A 16,570-nucleotide genomic window follows, 5' to 3' on the forward strand; every position below is an offset into this window, starting at 1 on the left:
TTGTTGTACTTGGCGATGTTCAGTAAAATTCAAGGAAATGTCATCATCAGCAATTGAGAACAGAGTGACCGATGCTAAACATTTTCTTCCCACTGTGCAGCAGGACACACAAAAAAGTAGATTTAGCAGGAAACTGATGATATTGGAAACAATGCCCACCAGATGACAGTTCCTTTCATTCCCACAGATGGCAGCATCTTACGGCCTTCATTTTTCCTATGACTGCTGCCTCAATAATAATCTTCACTCTTCAACCATTATAATCTATGGTGTGCATGCTTCAATTTTCACCTTCATTCAGTACTACTTAAAATGGTTGAACTAAAATGACATGCCGAAGATGCTAAATGGCAATTTCAGTTAGTAGTAGGAAAGTTGCTTTTCTGTTGAATGTAATGGAAAACAATAGGGCATTATCTTTTTTCAAGTCTTAAGTGTTTCAAACGAGTATAAATAATAAGAGTAATACTGTACCTGGTATAGTATTTGCTCTTATTATTTATACTGCTTTGAAAACTTTGTCCTTTGTATAAATAAAAATATGACCAATACCAGGAAAGCGTTAGGAGTTGGTTCTTCAATGATTTGAAGCTGAAACTAACTAGATAGAAGAATATCTTTCAGCCACTGCTGGCTTAAAGGCATCTTATTAAGTATGTTTAGAGCTAGCTTAAAGTAAAAGTCTTTTAGGGATGGTGAGCTCATTAAAAGATGTGCTGTAAAAATGGTATTTTTGTTTGGAGATGGCTAAAAATTTTGAAACAATGGCCTTGTCTCATCAGACAGGTGAAGTAGAAGAAATAATGAAATGGGTAGTGAAGTTTCATGGATTCTAAAGAGACTTTTTGCTCTCTCTAACTTTAGATGACAGCACAGATAAAGATAACATCAGCCACCTCCTTATCTTTTTTAGAACAATGAATGAAAAATTTAAAATTCATGAAGAACTGCTGGAAATGCTAAAATCATTAGAAACCAGCACCAAAGGTACAGACATATTCAGTGCAATGGAATTGTCATTCCCAAATATGGAGGCTTTCAGAAGTACTTTGGCATTGCAACAGATGGAGCTAAAGAAATGGCTGGTCACAGACCTGTGTTAGTAGGACAGGACTGGGTAAAAAAAAAAAAAAACAAGGCACACATTGCTTATTTTTTTCACTGCATTATACACCAGGAGGCTCTCTACGGAAAATTTATGATGCTGAGACAATGAAAACTGCTGTAAATACTATAAATTTGACAAGGGAAGACAACAAAAGCCTAGAGACACAGAGCATTTACTGCATTCCCGAGCAGTTTGGAAGCTGAATATGGTTACATTTCAGTGTAATGTGAAGTGCACTGACTAATTGCTGGAAATTGCCTACAACACTTTTTTCATTGAGGAATGAAATTCTTGCTTTTCCCAAAGAAGAAAACATTGAGCATGAATATTAATAAAACTGGAAGAAATCTATTTTTTGCAAATTGCACTGAACACAAACAATACAGCATACTTCCCATCTCGTCAGCAGCTGAAAGAAGAAGAAAATGACAGAAATTTTAGTATGTTTTATGAAATAATAATTGAGATCAAGAAAGATTTCCAGGGCAGATTCCAATATTTTGACTTACCAATATTTTGACAAAAACTAAGCCTGTACTGTTAAACAATCTCATGGTGCACTGTGATCTTCAAATGGAAATCTGCGATCTTTAGGCAGACCCATTCTACCAGACTATAAAGCGCGATAATGATGTCCTTGAAAAGATCTTTTTGTAATATCTGCCCTTCTATGGAATTAATGACAAAAAAAAAAAAAAAAGAGAGAGAGAGAGAGAGATAAGGAAACTGATAGTTTGTGCTGTAAATGTACTACTTGAGCTATCTCACATTCTCAATTTGATATTTTAAAATTTAGCTGTATGTGACAAAATCTATTACAGCTTTCCTAAGGGAAATTTACTTAATTTAAAATTATGTATGAAACTACCAAGGCCAGGTTCAAGTTAAGTGACATAAATAAGAGACATTTAAAAATGTCTTTTCTGCAGACATTTTACAGCTAAAGAAAGAAAGAAATCTATTTAATGATTATTTTTAAATAAATTCAAGTATTTTATATTTATTTAGCAGCATGCATAAGTAAAAAATATGTGCAGTAAATTCCATGATGGTATATCATATTACTGCTAGAATTAGTCTCACAAGTATGCCAGAGAAAATTGCCTGAAATTTGAAAGTATTATTAACTAATAATAAATAAATTTAGAAGGAAGAAGGCACATTAAATGATATGAATAATATTAAAATAAAGTTAATTACTTAAGGGTTAAAAAAAGAATTACAAAAATCACTGGTATTTTGGCAAATATGACAACAAATATTAAACGGTTAGCCTAGATGACTGTTTTTTTTCTTTTTTAATTTTATTTTACTGCAAAATGACAAATAAGGCATTTAAGAAAGAAGAAAAGGTTTAAAAGATTTTGTTCTATATGAGAATGGGGAAATTTACTTTCGTTCAACATGCACTGCGCATGCGCATGCGAATCTCTGGATTCTCGAGGTTATTGGAAACTTGCTTTGCTTTAAAGCTAATATGACTGTGAAAATTGGCCCTATGCCAACTGTCTGAATGATGCTCATGCGATACATGATTTCGCAAGAAAGTGACTGCTTCCGACACTGACACAAAAATCGCTTTTTTGGGGATTGTAATACAGGGGTGTTTGTGGGACCCCAAAAAATCCCCTGAAACTTTTACGGACTTACTACCAACAGTTTGGAGTTTCGAGAAGGGGGGGGGAGAGAAATGAAAAATTACAATTATGAAGTATTGAATGACCTAATTATAAAAGTTCAATGCATTACTTTTTTTGCAAAATTAATAACCATAAATTTTCAAACATATAAACTACTACATTTTATGTAAATATTTTAAATTACCTGAATTAATTCTTTTAAAAAAAATTATCTAATTTCTGCTGCTTTTTTTTATTTTCTGACGTTTGTGGGCTTGTCTTTCTTTTGTGGTGAACTTCATAATTGCAGGAAGGTTGACTTTTATTTTCCTCATTTACAGTTGAAGAAATTTCCTCGAGAACTGCACATGCAGAGGTAGAAGCAGTTTGTTTTTCTGCTAATGTAGAAGGTTTTCCAGAGACTTTTATAGGCGACTCATCTGAAATATATGTTTTTAAGTCCTCTTGATATGTTTTCCAACTTCTGTTCATATTCAGTAAGAGATCTTTGTGAATTGGATCAGTCATTGGATTTTTTGAGCCATCTTTTTCACATGAGGTTTCTTTAGAAGCCATTAAATCATATTTAATAGTCTGCACTGCATCTAGGGAATGAATCTTAAGAGAGGTTCTATAGTCAGTGACAAGTGTATCCATTAAGTTGAATGCACTTTCCACTAATGGGCCACGGAAGCAGCTAAGGCAGGCTTTGACCAATTTAGCCAATGTAGGATACTTATAATCATTTGTGAAATCATCTTTTAAATTAAAAACTTTAGACCAATATTTATCAATTGTACACTTGACTTGATTTCCACTTTCATCAGATGTATAGAACATTCCTTTGGTGATATCAATATCATTCTGGTATAACCTTATTTCAGCTTCTACTTTTGACTTTTCATTATCACTAAAAATATGGGACATAAAAGATGATAATTTTTCAAAAGCTAATATTGTACTGGTTTTACCTCTTAGCTCTGGATCTAATGCTGTAAAACTAATTAGATATGAATTTTTAAGGGGTAATTTCTGTTTCATATGCTGTGCTGTATTAGTATAAGCTTTCAGCAGAGAAATTTGGAATTCTTTTGCTATTGGATGATTTTTTGATAATTTCTTCAGGAGAGTAAAGTATGCACCAGTAAATATTACTTTGCTAGGTAGATGGAATTCTGGATTTGAGACATCAACCTTTAATAAATCATTATAAGATGTGCACTCTATATTTTCTGGCTTCATAAAAAAAGAGAAAAATTTTGCCATCAATTTATAAATACTGGAATGTATTAAATGAAGCATTGGTTTTTTTGTTTTAAATAATTTAATATACGTGTTGAACTCTGGTAATACTGCTGAATATAATGCCATATGCAATAAAGTTTTGTTTTGCATAACAAATAACCCATTTAGTATTCTTTTTTTCCAAGCTAAAGCATCCTTTGTGAGTTGTTGGGAATGCAAGCAAGAATACTCTTCAACAATTTTTTTCTGAGCTGCAAAAATATTTCTTTTATTGTATACAGTTTCAACATAAGAAAAATAATCCCTTTTATCAGTTTTATCCAAGTAGTGAATATAAAATGCAATTAGAGCATCCTACAGATCTTTGATTCTTTCTAAAACACATAAAATGTACACCCACCTATGGTCTGGTCTCTTCAAGGGCTTAAGTTTTTTAATGGCAAGGGATTCACAGATTTTGAAAAAATTTTCTCTTTTACTGCAGCTTTTCATATCAAAATAGATGTCATCGAACAAATCTTCTAAGTATCTATCAAAATATGAAGCAAATTTTTTTTACACAGTTATTAGCTGTGTGACATGTGTCACCATCAATATCTAATAAGTGGGGTGCTTTGTTTGATCGTAGTCTGGTTTCAACACCCTTTTTTTTCCCGCATGATGTTACATGAGTCCATTAATACACTAATTAAGTTTGCCCACGGAATATTATTATCTTCAATAGTATTAACAACTGCTTTAAAAACAGCTTCTGAATTGCAAGATTCCATCTTTAGAGATGCAAAATGATGAACTACAACTTCATTTTGATTGTTGTCATAAAACTGCACCAATATTGCCAGTATACTTTCTTGAGCATTGCTAGTACTTTCATCCAAATTTAGAGAAAATGGAGTCTCCTTTAAAGTTTTAATGATATTTTCCTTAATAGTTTTTGCGAGCCCATATTTCATCTTATAACATGCAGTAGTCCTGGACATTTCCAACCAGTTTAGTGCCATCTGATCGCGGCTCAACTGTTTGCAGAGTTCAATTAAATTGGGAGCTACATTGAAAGAAAGAGAATTCTCGGCGATAAACGAAGTTATTAATACCTCTTGGCGTGCTTTTCTTGTCACTATATCCAATGGCCGAGCATCAGTCTCCAGTGAGTCATCAGTATTTTTTGAATTAGCATAATTACTTAAAGTCATTGAATGTCTAATGCACTTTGAATATTTTATGTGCGTCACAGTTTTAGAATGATTTGTGAAAGCCTTGAGTCCTTCCCCACCATACTTCAGCAGTGAGTTACAAAAAACACAATATGCTTGTCCAGCAACATTTATTTTCTTGCACCATGTGCCGATGGTATCCCCATTACCATCTCTCCGTTCAATCCAATTCCACCTAAATGCATTCCGGACACCTTCTTCTAATTGTATAATATCACTATTTATATCGAGAAATTTCATAGTGAAATTCTCTTGTGTATATAAATAAAAAAATATTTCAATAAATGAAACGAAAAATTTACACGTGCAGCAATAAATGAAACGAAAATTTTACACAGCGGAGAAAAAAAGTTGAGAAGCGATCAATGACAAATAGCTAATACAGCGAAAAATACCCCTTCTCTACTTATTGGCGCCACACCAGGAGAGATAAGACCTTTGAACCCAGAGTCACATGATCGCACATCTGGTCGAACGAAGTCTCTCCCCTTTTTTTCTGTCGCGCCTACTTGCCGAAAAGAATCCAGAAAAGAATGTCCAAGAACCGGGGGAATGAGTCATAACTCGCAATAAGGAAAGAACAAAAAAGAAGTTTTTTTCCCCTTTTCACGCCTTATCACTGCCTTTGGAGAAAGAAAGGAAAAGATTTCACCACACACACTGACCTTGCGTTTTCTGCTTCCAAAGCAAACAAAATTACCCAGATCAAAATAAATAACTCTTTTGAACGACGATCCCCGGAATTTCCGGGTATCGAAGTTCAAAATCCCTGGAATTCCGGGGTTTCAAGGGAGCACAAACACGACTGGTAATATGAAATTAACGGACTTTTCCAGATTTTGACTAAAATATTTAATTCCCTGACTTTTTTGGTCAATTTTTGAATTCCCGACTTTCCTCAGTTTTCCAGGTAGCATATGACAACCTGTAAGTGTTATTGTAGTAAAAAGGGGGTTTACTTTTTTCTGCCTTGACAATTTTAAAACAAAGTAGAAAATTTTAAGAATAGAGATCTTTATTTAACAAATTCATTAAAAAAATAAGATAATTAATATCCTCCTGAATAAAGATGGAATTTAATGAAAAAATAGTTTTAATAAAATATATGCCATAATTATACACATCTTGTGTATACTCTATTAAAGCCAAGGAATAGTTTAAAGCAGATAACACATATTTCTGATTATTGTTTCTATTAATTGTTTTTAATCTATAACTTGCCAAGGCATTGATAATTCATGTGCAAAAAATATCTAAAAGTATTTAAATAGTCTGTCAAGCTGCCATAAGATATCAACAAATGACAATGATTTATTAAAGTAAGGAAATCAATCTTTATACTACTTGTATGCCTTCTGAAATAGATGTGTAACTGATATAAACTTTGCAAGTAAAAATTATATGCACATATAGTAAAATAAGGAAAAATAAAACATACTTGCACATATCAGATTGGTATTTCAGTATTAAAGTGGCCATTGCATATGCTATTGCAAAATTTGGTAACATTTACAGTTATTTTAGGCAAATATTAAAAAACACTATGGCAACTTTCAAAAAATGAAAAACTACAATATGGGAACATAATAAAATTTATTTAACAATTAGTAACTTTTATTTACATTTAACCTGAAATAATATTTACATACCTTTGGAGAAATAACATTTATTTACATTTGCAGAGACCATAATTTAGCAATTCCTGCTATAAAAAAATAAAATTTTTCATCTCATCCTATATATTACCACAATGTAATTTCTCTTAACTATGAATCGAAGTATTAGCAAAGTTGCAGTTTATCTATGAATACTTTCATTTGGTGGCCATTTTTACACTTTTGCTCAATATACAAAATACTATGCTATTGTAAGAAAACCACTATTCCTTTCTTTTTCAGGTGTTTAAGTTAATTTGGTTAACATTTTAGAGGAAAATTTATTATGAAGAATGGGAAAGAATGAACGATATCAAGAAGAACGTAATTCTTATTTTCAAACTCATAAAAGTTGCAAACATTTAAAAAGAAAATAAAAAAGAAATAGAAGGATATCATGGTCAAAAGTGAGAAGTGTAAGAAAATCAAAAATATGACACATTATAAATATCACAAAAAATTAATGCATCTTCTTTACCTGACTGTAAGTTAACCGTTTGACTGCTCAGCGATTCTTGCAAGAATGCTCGAAAACTGTGGGACATATTTTGACTTGATGTTGTCAAATAAAACACTCTCATTTAGACAAATATCAATCAATTTTAATAATTCATTTCGTATTATAAAGCAACAAAGACACACTGAAACTCGCAGCTCTTTCGAGACTGATGAATGCAGCACTTCTGCGCCACATAGCAGTCAAACGGTTAAAATGCTAAAACATATTAGAAAAAAAAAAAGAAATACTAAATCGCTGACATTCAGGAAACAACATCACATTAAAAATATTCTGAAAATCACATCCACTGCAGGTTAAAAGTCTAAGGCTTATAATTAAGATACAATAACATTCTGAACAAGTATTAGTTTAAAAGTCAACAAAAACCGTCGTTATATTTTCAAATTTTTACAAGACTATTTGCGCTTTGACAGCTGAGATGACTTCGGTAAAAACCATCGAAACTAGTCTTGTAAAAATTTGAAAATATAACGCTGATTTTTGTTGTATGACTTCTAAATTAATCTAAGGCTTATATTTACCACTTGGTGACTAAGCTTCTGATATTGGCAAATGAATGTATTGGCTGCTTTAATCCTGAAGTACCATCAAATTTTACATTAAAAAATTATACATATCAATAAACACACACACACACACACAAAAAAAAAAGGCAAAAAAGATTTTAACACATCTCATAAATTGAGATGGGTACACTTGTTTATATTTGGTACAGTTCACAAATAATCAGGGTTACCTTGCTAAGTTGAATTTGATTTTTTTTTTTTTTCCATGAAACTTGAATTTCCTTGAATTATTTTGAAATTTTGTTCTCTAAAATTTCCAAACTGAAATTGCATTTTCTTTTACATTGTAATTTTACAAATCATCTGCCTCTTTCAATCAATATGCTCACACAGTATAACGTATCACACATCACAAAGAACCACTAATCATAATAAATAAATAAAATTTTCCTAGTTTAATTTGCAGTTAGACATGAAGCAAAAAACGTTACATGAACAAAAAAGTTTTAAGCCCATAAAGTTATAATTCACATGATTTTATACAAATATGGACTACTAGATGCTCACTATATACTATATAGCGAGACAGAGAGAGGGCTAGAAAATAAAAATACATTTAAAAGTCATTAATACGGACACCCATAATCCGGACCTCAAAGCTACAAACTTTCTGCGCATAATGCGTTCACGCATGTGCATAATACTTTTACGCCATGCGCACATGTGTGTGCGCATGCGAATAATACGTTTACGCATGCGCATTTAATGTATAACGGACAGTATAAGCTACGCTAAAATTATCTTTTTCAGTTAATGTTGCAGATTGCGTTGTTCCTTAATCTTCGAATTGGATCCAGCTTATTATTTTTTGCAGACTGTTAGAGCAATTTTATAAAAGTAAGCTTGAACTTTCAATTATGTCAAAAAGAATTTCCGATGCTGGAGCTACCAAAGGATCTACAAAGCGAAAGTATGTTTCGATGTCCATCAAACAAAAAGTGGAATTGCTTCAAAAAAAGGATAAAGGCATATCCTTTGTTTCTCTAACCATTCCGAAATTTGTTTATCAATTTCACGCTGCTTTGCGGGGAGGGGATGTCGTGGAGCGCAATGAACTGGAAGTTGATCTGTCAGCACTATCCTTATCTTCAGGGCAGATGTGTTTATTTTATTCAGCTCATAATTCCTTACTAAATGTAATATTTCATCTCAATGTAGTCTGATATGATTTAAATCAAATTCCTCGTCATTATAAATATCACGAGTACACATCAAATAGTTTTCTGGTTGCAATTTTCTAATTTCGACTATGCATGCGTTGAAAGAAATGTTTAATAAAGTAAACAAATAAATATTAAGCTTTTTTTTTCTGTAAATTTTGATACCCTTTAGATCATAATTGCTCTTTATTTCATAAATAACGGTTTCATATTTTTAATTTTATAATTTCTGCATGCCATCGTACCAGATTTAAACTGATGATCTATAATCCGGAAACGCCGAAGTCCCGACGAGTCCGGATTAAAGACTTTTGACTGTATATTAATGCTGCAAATTGAACCAACATTAAAATTTTTCATTTAAAGCAAATGAATGACAACTGTAGCAGTATTACAGTTTTTATTGTTCCCTGTCTCACACATAAACAGCACTTATACTCAAATACAGAAAATCAATAAAATTACACAAATTTGTCATTGTATTTCATTTTTACACTGTAATTTTATTACAGTGAATTTCACTTAAAATTTATGTTTGCTCAGTTGCTTTTCAGTTTTAATATTTTTCTAAACAAGATAGTTTTTACCTCCTACTCAATAGAAATTTATTTATTTTTCATATTTTGTATTCACTTGTAGAGCGAAAAAGATAATGTTTAAATAGTCTCCAAAAATTTTACATAAATTTACAATTAAACTTTAAATTGAGTTCTTTAGTAATTGTAATATATGACTGAATATAATTCATAATATATCAAAACATAAAAAATGACATGATATTTTGAATAGAATCCAACAGATAATTATTATTTATGCTTATTTCAAGTGAACAAAATATTCTTACTTAGATTCCTCAGGTTCTCCAACTAAAGCTTCGCGTGCTTCAAACCTAGGTCTAATTGGATTCAATTCAGTTATTTTCATGTGTATCATATTATGTTTCAAAGTTATTAAATCAAACTTTAGCATTATGCCATTCTGAGAATTGATTAGAACTCCTTCTAAACGAGTTGGGTAAATTTTAAAATTGCTCATTTCTAAATAATAAGGTGAACGTCCAGGTTGAATACTGCGATGCCTCCTGAAATAAAATAAGAATAATCAGTGACAACAATCATTACATGCATAAAATAATTGAAAAAATTTCAAGAAAAGTAACGGAGAGAAAAGTAAAGTTAGATCAAATTTCAAAATATTTGAGCTAATAATTCATAATAATATGATTATGCAACATTTTATTCAATTTTTAAATTTATGATCCATGCATATATATATTTTAAGAGAGGAATTAATGAAAAATGATTTGTACAAACAAGGTGTGACATATAGTTTTAATTAACAAAAAAATTCCACAGAGATAGAAGAATTACACTTTAATAATTCAGAAAACACAAACATAGAGAGGTATCATGTTCAGTGCACTGAACTGATACTGAAATAGTCCATAACCTATTTTATGAGCTTTTATTTTTGCTGGTCCAGTTTTCAAAATAACTATCAATGTGATTATTACTAGCTTTTAAAATAAAAACAAAGCAACATATAGTTAATTTAACTGTATTAGAGTTATTAAAAAATAAAAAATAATAAAAAAATTCTCCTTTTTAATTGGGCAAACTTGATCCTTCATCAATAATGATTTTCTTTTTTGAAGTTTTATACATTTTAAACAATCTGGTGTGATTTTTTTTCCTTCAAACAGCAAAATTCAGTGCATGCTCTGACAATTAGATTGTTTCAGACATAAATAAGTATGACAAAAATGTTACTTTTTGAGAAAATTTGAGAAAATAAATGAAAGAAAAAATAAGAGTTATGTTGTAATACAAGGCATGCTTAGACGTAATCACTATCAGTAAAAAAAAAATTCCAATTACTTTCAAATTTCATTATCTGAATGAGCAGCAATGTGTAACTAGACATTCTTATAAAGCAAAAGAACACAACAAGTAAGTATGTTAATATTTTCAAATTTACGCAATATTTTTTTATTTTCTACATTTCATGGCAGGAGAGAGATCTTTACCCCTTGGTTTCTGTCTGAAAAAATTGCCAAGTGGTACTGGTTGTCCGTGAAATCTGGAATCCTGCTGCGTGAAATAGGTTTTTCGGTAACCCTAATGTACGTATTAGAGGCGAAACTAGCCTTGGGGATTTTTTTTTTTTTTTTTTAGTTTTTGTCATTAAAAAGGGGTTATTTCTGCGAATATCACCAAACGTGTTATGATAAATTTAGATTTTGGCTATTTTTTGTAATAGTAACCCTTTTGTATGGACCCAGGTTTGGTTTTCAGTTGTTGTGTTTGTGTGGTATGGTCTTGGATTTTGAACTTGCTATTATTTTGCTGCGGGTACCATCACTTGAGTATGTCTGTGGTGGGTAAGAGGATGAATTGATTAACAGTGAATTGCTTATATGAAGGATAGAGGAGGTGGTGGGAAGCGTGAACATATGCACGTGAAAAAAGGTATGTTAAAAAATTGATGTTTCATTTTTTTATTCGTCTCTGTGTGTTGATTTTTGTTAAAAGATTTGCTGTTTAATGTTTTTATGTTATGAAATATGTATTTTTGGTTATTTATTACTCTCTGTTTGTGTATTTTTGGTTATTTGTTCGTCTCTGTGTATTAAGACAGCGGCAAAATTTTTCTGGTTAACATGATAGTTTTAGCTTCCTGATTTTGTTCAAGTGAAAATAGATCAATGTGTACATGGACAAAGTTAAGGCAGTGCACAATATTTAGTTTGCGCAATTCTCCGATTTTTTTAAGTTAAAATAGGCCAATGTGTACATGGACACTGACTCTGCGTAAGTCTTTGACTTCTTGTTGTGGTTTTGTGTAGCAAGTGGAAGGATCGGCACCATCTTGAAATTGGTGCTGATCCTTCCTGGCGCCAATCTTGGTGTAAAAAAAGAGACGATTTGCCAAAGGGTACTATAGAGTAAATTTTAACCAACTTGATTGAGCCACGTTGCAAGAATTTATTACAAAATCTTTGTCAATCCCAAAACCTATCAGATGTCCACATTATCTTATAAACTGCAAATATATCTTACAAACTGCATATGTTGCATAAGACACCCACGGGAGATAGTATGGATTAAAACTTCATCACTACTTTCACTGCATTGCTTCAGATATGTGAAAGCACTACACTCATATTTGGTTTTGAAATCCTCTGAAAGCAACTTCAGCATCCAACAATCCAACTTTCAGACTTTCTGCATGCATCAAATCATGATGGACTTAAAAAGATGGCTGATGGCTGACTGTTCCACAACTCATACATACTCTCAGAATGCAGTATATTGTACATTTCCTTATTCTGTAACTTACAAACTGCAATTTGCAGATCTGTCAATGAATTTCAGATTATCCTCATCTCGAATAACACACCAATTTTACATCTGGTGGGATTCTTGCTTATTTCAAATATCTTGAATATGCAAAATACTACTTAATTTGAATAGCATGATCACCTATATTCATCCGGTCATGAGATTTTTTTTTGTCATTTGCCATAAATTATTTGCCCTTCAAGCCTTACGGGTTTAGCCCTGAAATTTCGAAGTTCTTCAAAATCTCATGAATAAATGGTATTTTCTTGACTATAATTAAAAAATTATTCTTCCACTGTGTAAGTTGATTCCTTTTCTTCCAAATGCATCCTACCTGAAATCAGATACTTCAAAAGCTGGCAGAAATTTTCATGTGTAATGATTATGAAAGCCACCCTTCTGTACGGAATTTTCCGTCTGCAATGCTGAGAGGGTTAAAACATAATTTACAAAAAAAAAAAAAAAAGAAAGAAAGAAAGAAAAAAAAGACTAAAATAATTAATTATATAAATTTAGCAAACAAATGCCAGAATTCAAACCATTCATTGGTAAAATAAAATATGGTGGGGAGCAAGAAAATGTGAGCTGGCATAACTGATAAGTAGTCGGAGGAATTTGTTCATTTTACTAAGAAATAAATCATGCAATAGTAATAATTGAAAATAAATAAAACAATCACCTAAGTACATTTACCTAATACTGAGTGAATTATGATCTATTTTGAAGAATCTTCAGTGAAAATAATATGATCTACATTTGTTTTAGGTTTTTATGTTAATCTGGTGAATATAAAATCTTAACATTACGTATCCCATGAAGTGGCATTAAAAAAAAAAAAAAAAAAAAAAAAAAAAAACTTAAAATATAAACTAAAATTGTCAAAATCTATTTAGAGATTAAGGAAGTACAATTTTTAGAATCAAACTAATTTCAAATTTAAAAAAATTCCTAACTAGCAGAACTGGAAAATTTAATTTTATCGTGGTTCTACATGCTATTCCTGCTCAAAAGGAAAACTATATTTAAGGTGGAATTCTGTATATTGCTTAACCTCTAAGCAGCCAAACCATATTTAAATATAATGTGTGTAAAATATAAAATATGTAACACAATTACTAACAAAATTTTGACAACAGACCTTTAAATTTCTGATTTAAAATATTAATACAACCCCTTTGTCTTTTGCACTGATGTCTGCAGTATTCTGCATTGCCAAAACGCTTGCCAAATTGCCATCCAGAACTTTAACAAAGAATTTCCAAACTAATGACTACTGCATATGATTAGGCATTTTCTTTCATTACTTTGCCTTCCTGCTGCCAATGTGTCAGTTAGCTTCTAGCTATTCTTCTTTATTTAAAATGTAACTGTGTATATAAATTGTGGGGTGTATTTAGCACCCATAGTGTTGTTTCAATTAAGAAGATATGTGCTATGAAATTCATCGTTCAGAATTGTCTTTCATATTTTATACTTTAGATACATATATACATGAAGATTATATATATATGCAAAAAATAATTTTGATATTTTTAAACACACAGACACATTCACTTTAAACATGCAAACAATTAAAGTAGCATACATATCAGAAGAAAAAGAATCAAAGTCTAAATTAGGAGTGTTATTTTCGAACTGCAATCAGAAAAAACACACGGTCTTTTTGGAAAATGTAGGAGTATGGAACCATCAAACTTTGGCCACTTGGAAGATAAGAGATTTGTTTCAATTATCATAACTAGTTCATAAAATACCTTAAAAACGCTCTCTTAGAAATCCGTTTTTTGCCAATAGTTTTTCAAAACTGAGCTTCATCTTGATGCAAAAAACTTATAGAAAGTAAAAATATTCTTATAGGAATAATCTCTCTACTAAAACAATAATAATAATAATAAATAAGAATCAGGGCTTACTTGCAAAATCCACTCTGATCACAAGTTTTGAAATTTCCTCTGTCTACACATTTTATAAATGGTTGAATAACACAAAGAATAGATAATATGAAAATCCAGCATAATCTAAAAAAAAAAAAAAAAAAAAAAAAAGAGGGATAAGATTATATAGATATAAGAATTGCAACAGCAGATGATATATTTTCATAAATTCTTGACATAAAAAAGAGGGAGGGGCAGTTTTGCATCCTTTTTATGTTATATTTTTAAACAAATGCTTTTTACTTTTTATCAGTTGCCATAGTTCTTTAAGTACAATTTAAATAAACTTTGTTAAATTTTACTCATTATGAATTTACTTGTTATAGCTTTAATAGCTAAAGCTTCTTTTCACACAATAGTACCAAAGAAACTTCATCATTTAACTATTCAAACAAGTCCATTTAAACTTTAAAACTTCTTATATCATCTACACATTTTTATCATTAATAAATAATATATGCATATTATGTTAAAAATAGTAGTGAAAACTTAAGTCATGTAACACATGAAATATCTATATCATCACACAAAAATTAGAGGCGATTTAAAAAAGCATTTTAAATTTTTAATTTATATTTAATGAAAAACTAGAAACTATTTTCTGCATTTTACATATCAAACTTAAAACGCATTATATATTTAAAATGTCAAAAAAAAAAAAAAAAAAAAAAAAAAAACAATATTTACTTATTTACATGTTATGAAATTCCCATCTACAACAAGATCAATATTACATCTGAACTACTTAAATCAGCATTTATTTAGATTTAACTGAAACACCGAAAAATGAATCTAAACACAGCTATCTGATTTTCTGACATTAATGATCTGCCTAAAACTATACCTAAATTTATACACAATTCTTTCATGGAAAGGCCAGTATTTAACATTTTAAAATAATTCATTTACTTAAATACTAAATTAAACAATGTCTTCATTTGAATACGCACAAAAATACAAAGAAAACTCTCTTAGCCTCTCTTTAAAAAAACACGGTTATTTTGATCAATTTTCGCAAAAGGATTTGATTATCTAAATTAGGCAGAACACACAAAAATATCGATTTTCATAAAAAAAGAGGTCTAGGATTTATTGTTATAATGAATGTTCATTCTCAAATTCTATTAATATAACAGATGATGGATCAAAATTGAGCCTTCAAGATTCTGAAAGAAAGGCAACAATATTTCTGATAATTATTGCAAAATTACTTAAAAGAAAGTAGCAAAAAAAGTAAAATAACATGCTAACAAGTATATCCTCATGTAAAATCCATGAGCTTTCATTTTGTCATAAAAAGCTACCATGTAGCGAGTATGTAAACCGTTATATATCAACAAAAGAAAGCCGCATCAGCATTTAGAAACAAAGCAAGTATATACAGTTTTACGTCAAATTTAATAAAGGATATATAATCAACTTCACCAATTATTAAATACCGTAACATACCTGTTATACGTGGCCATGTCCGTTTAAAAATTTTAAGATGTGAACGGCAAAACAGCCGCCGACAATGAATGAGTTATCTGTATCTATAAACAAAAGAGCACGGTTGAGATGTCGGCAGGAATCGTATTTTATTTGCATTATCTTTCCACTAGCATTCTCTCTATCTCGACATCGCAAGGTTAGTTATTAATTAGACGCAATTTTAAAAATTTCTAAATAATACGATTAAAAAACCACTCATCTTCTCAGAAATGAAATTGGTGCAGCTGCCCAGTGTTTGATAGAGCCTAGCTATCTCACTATGTAGTCTCCTATTTTTTTATTGCTTCTTGAAATAAAGAATAAATAAATAAATAAAATTGAAAATTATTCTAGAAAGGATTCGGTAAAAGAGCTAGACTTTAGATTTAAATGATTGCACAATAAAGCCTTTGTAGAAGTCGAAGAATTTAGTAGGAAGTGAAAGGACGGCGAATAGTACTCTTTCTTAAAATATTATTGTATGGAACCTATCAGTTTGGAAGATAATCAAAGTTGTAAGTATAAAATCTATTATAATAAGCTAACTATGATGAGGGAATACTTCTTACTAAATCAAATATTTCCGTCTACCATATCGTTTCTGTCAAGAAATTTGGTTAAAGTCTCCTTTATACAGAGAACTACTTATAAACCAATGCAAGCCTTTTGAGTTTTGGAAAAAATTGAATAATGAATTGAATAATTAGTTTTGTCGAAATCACAGCTATGGTGACATCC

At 30.6% G+C, this 16,570-nt stretch overlaps 1 protein-coding gene across 2 annotated transcripts in view; it reads right to left on the minus strand.

Annotated features, from left to right (window-relative positions):
- Window positions 1-15,927, minus strand: part of LOC118183491 (neutral alpha-glucosidase AB-like) — a 114,172-nt gene extending 98,245 nt beyond the window's left edge. For both annotated transcript variants that reach the window (XM_035353056.2, XM_035353055.2), the window contains exons 1-3: window positions 15,812-15,927; window positions 14,342-14,446; window positions 9,932-10,168 (exon numbers count right to left, since the gene is read on the minus strand). In XM_035353056.2, coding sequence (XP_035208947.1) covers window positions 9,932-10,168; window positions 14,342-14,446; window positions 15,812-15,828 — 359 coding nt within the window. In that variant the 5' untranslated portion in view covers window positions 15,829-15,927. The remainder of the gene's footprint in view (window positions 1-9,931; window positions 10,169-14,341; window positions 14,447-15,811) is intronic.
- Between the last annotated feature and the right edge of the window lie 643 nt (window positions 15,928-16,570).

Source organism: Stegodyphus dumicola, chromosome 12, assembly GCF_044657685.1.
Source record: "Stegodyphus dumicola isolate Sdum_Otavi_A_Nest chromosome 12, ASM4465768v1".
In the NCBI taxonomy this organism is placed as follows: domain Eukaryota; kingdom Metazoa; phylum Arthropoda; class Arachnida; order Araneae; family Eresidae; genus Stegodyphus; species Stegodyphus dumicola.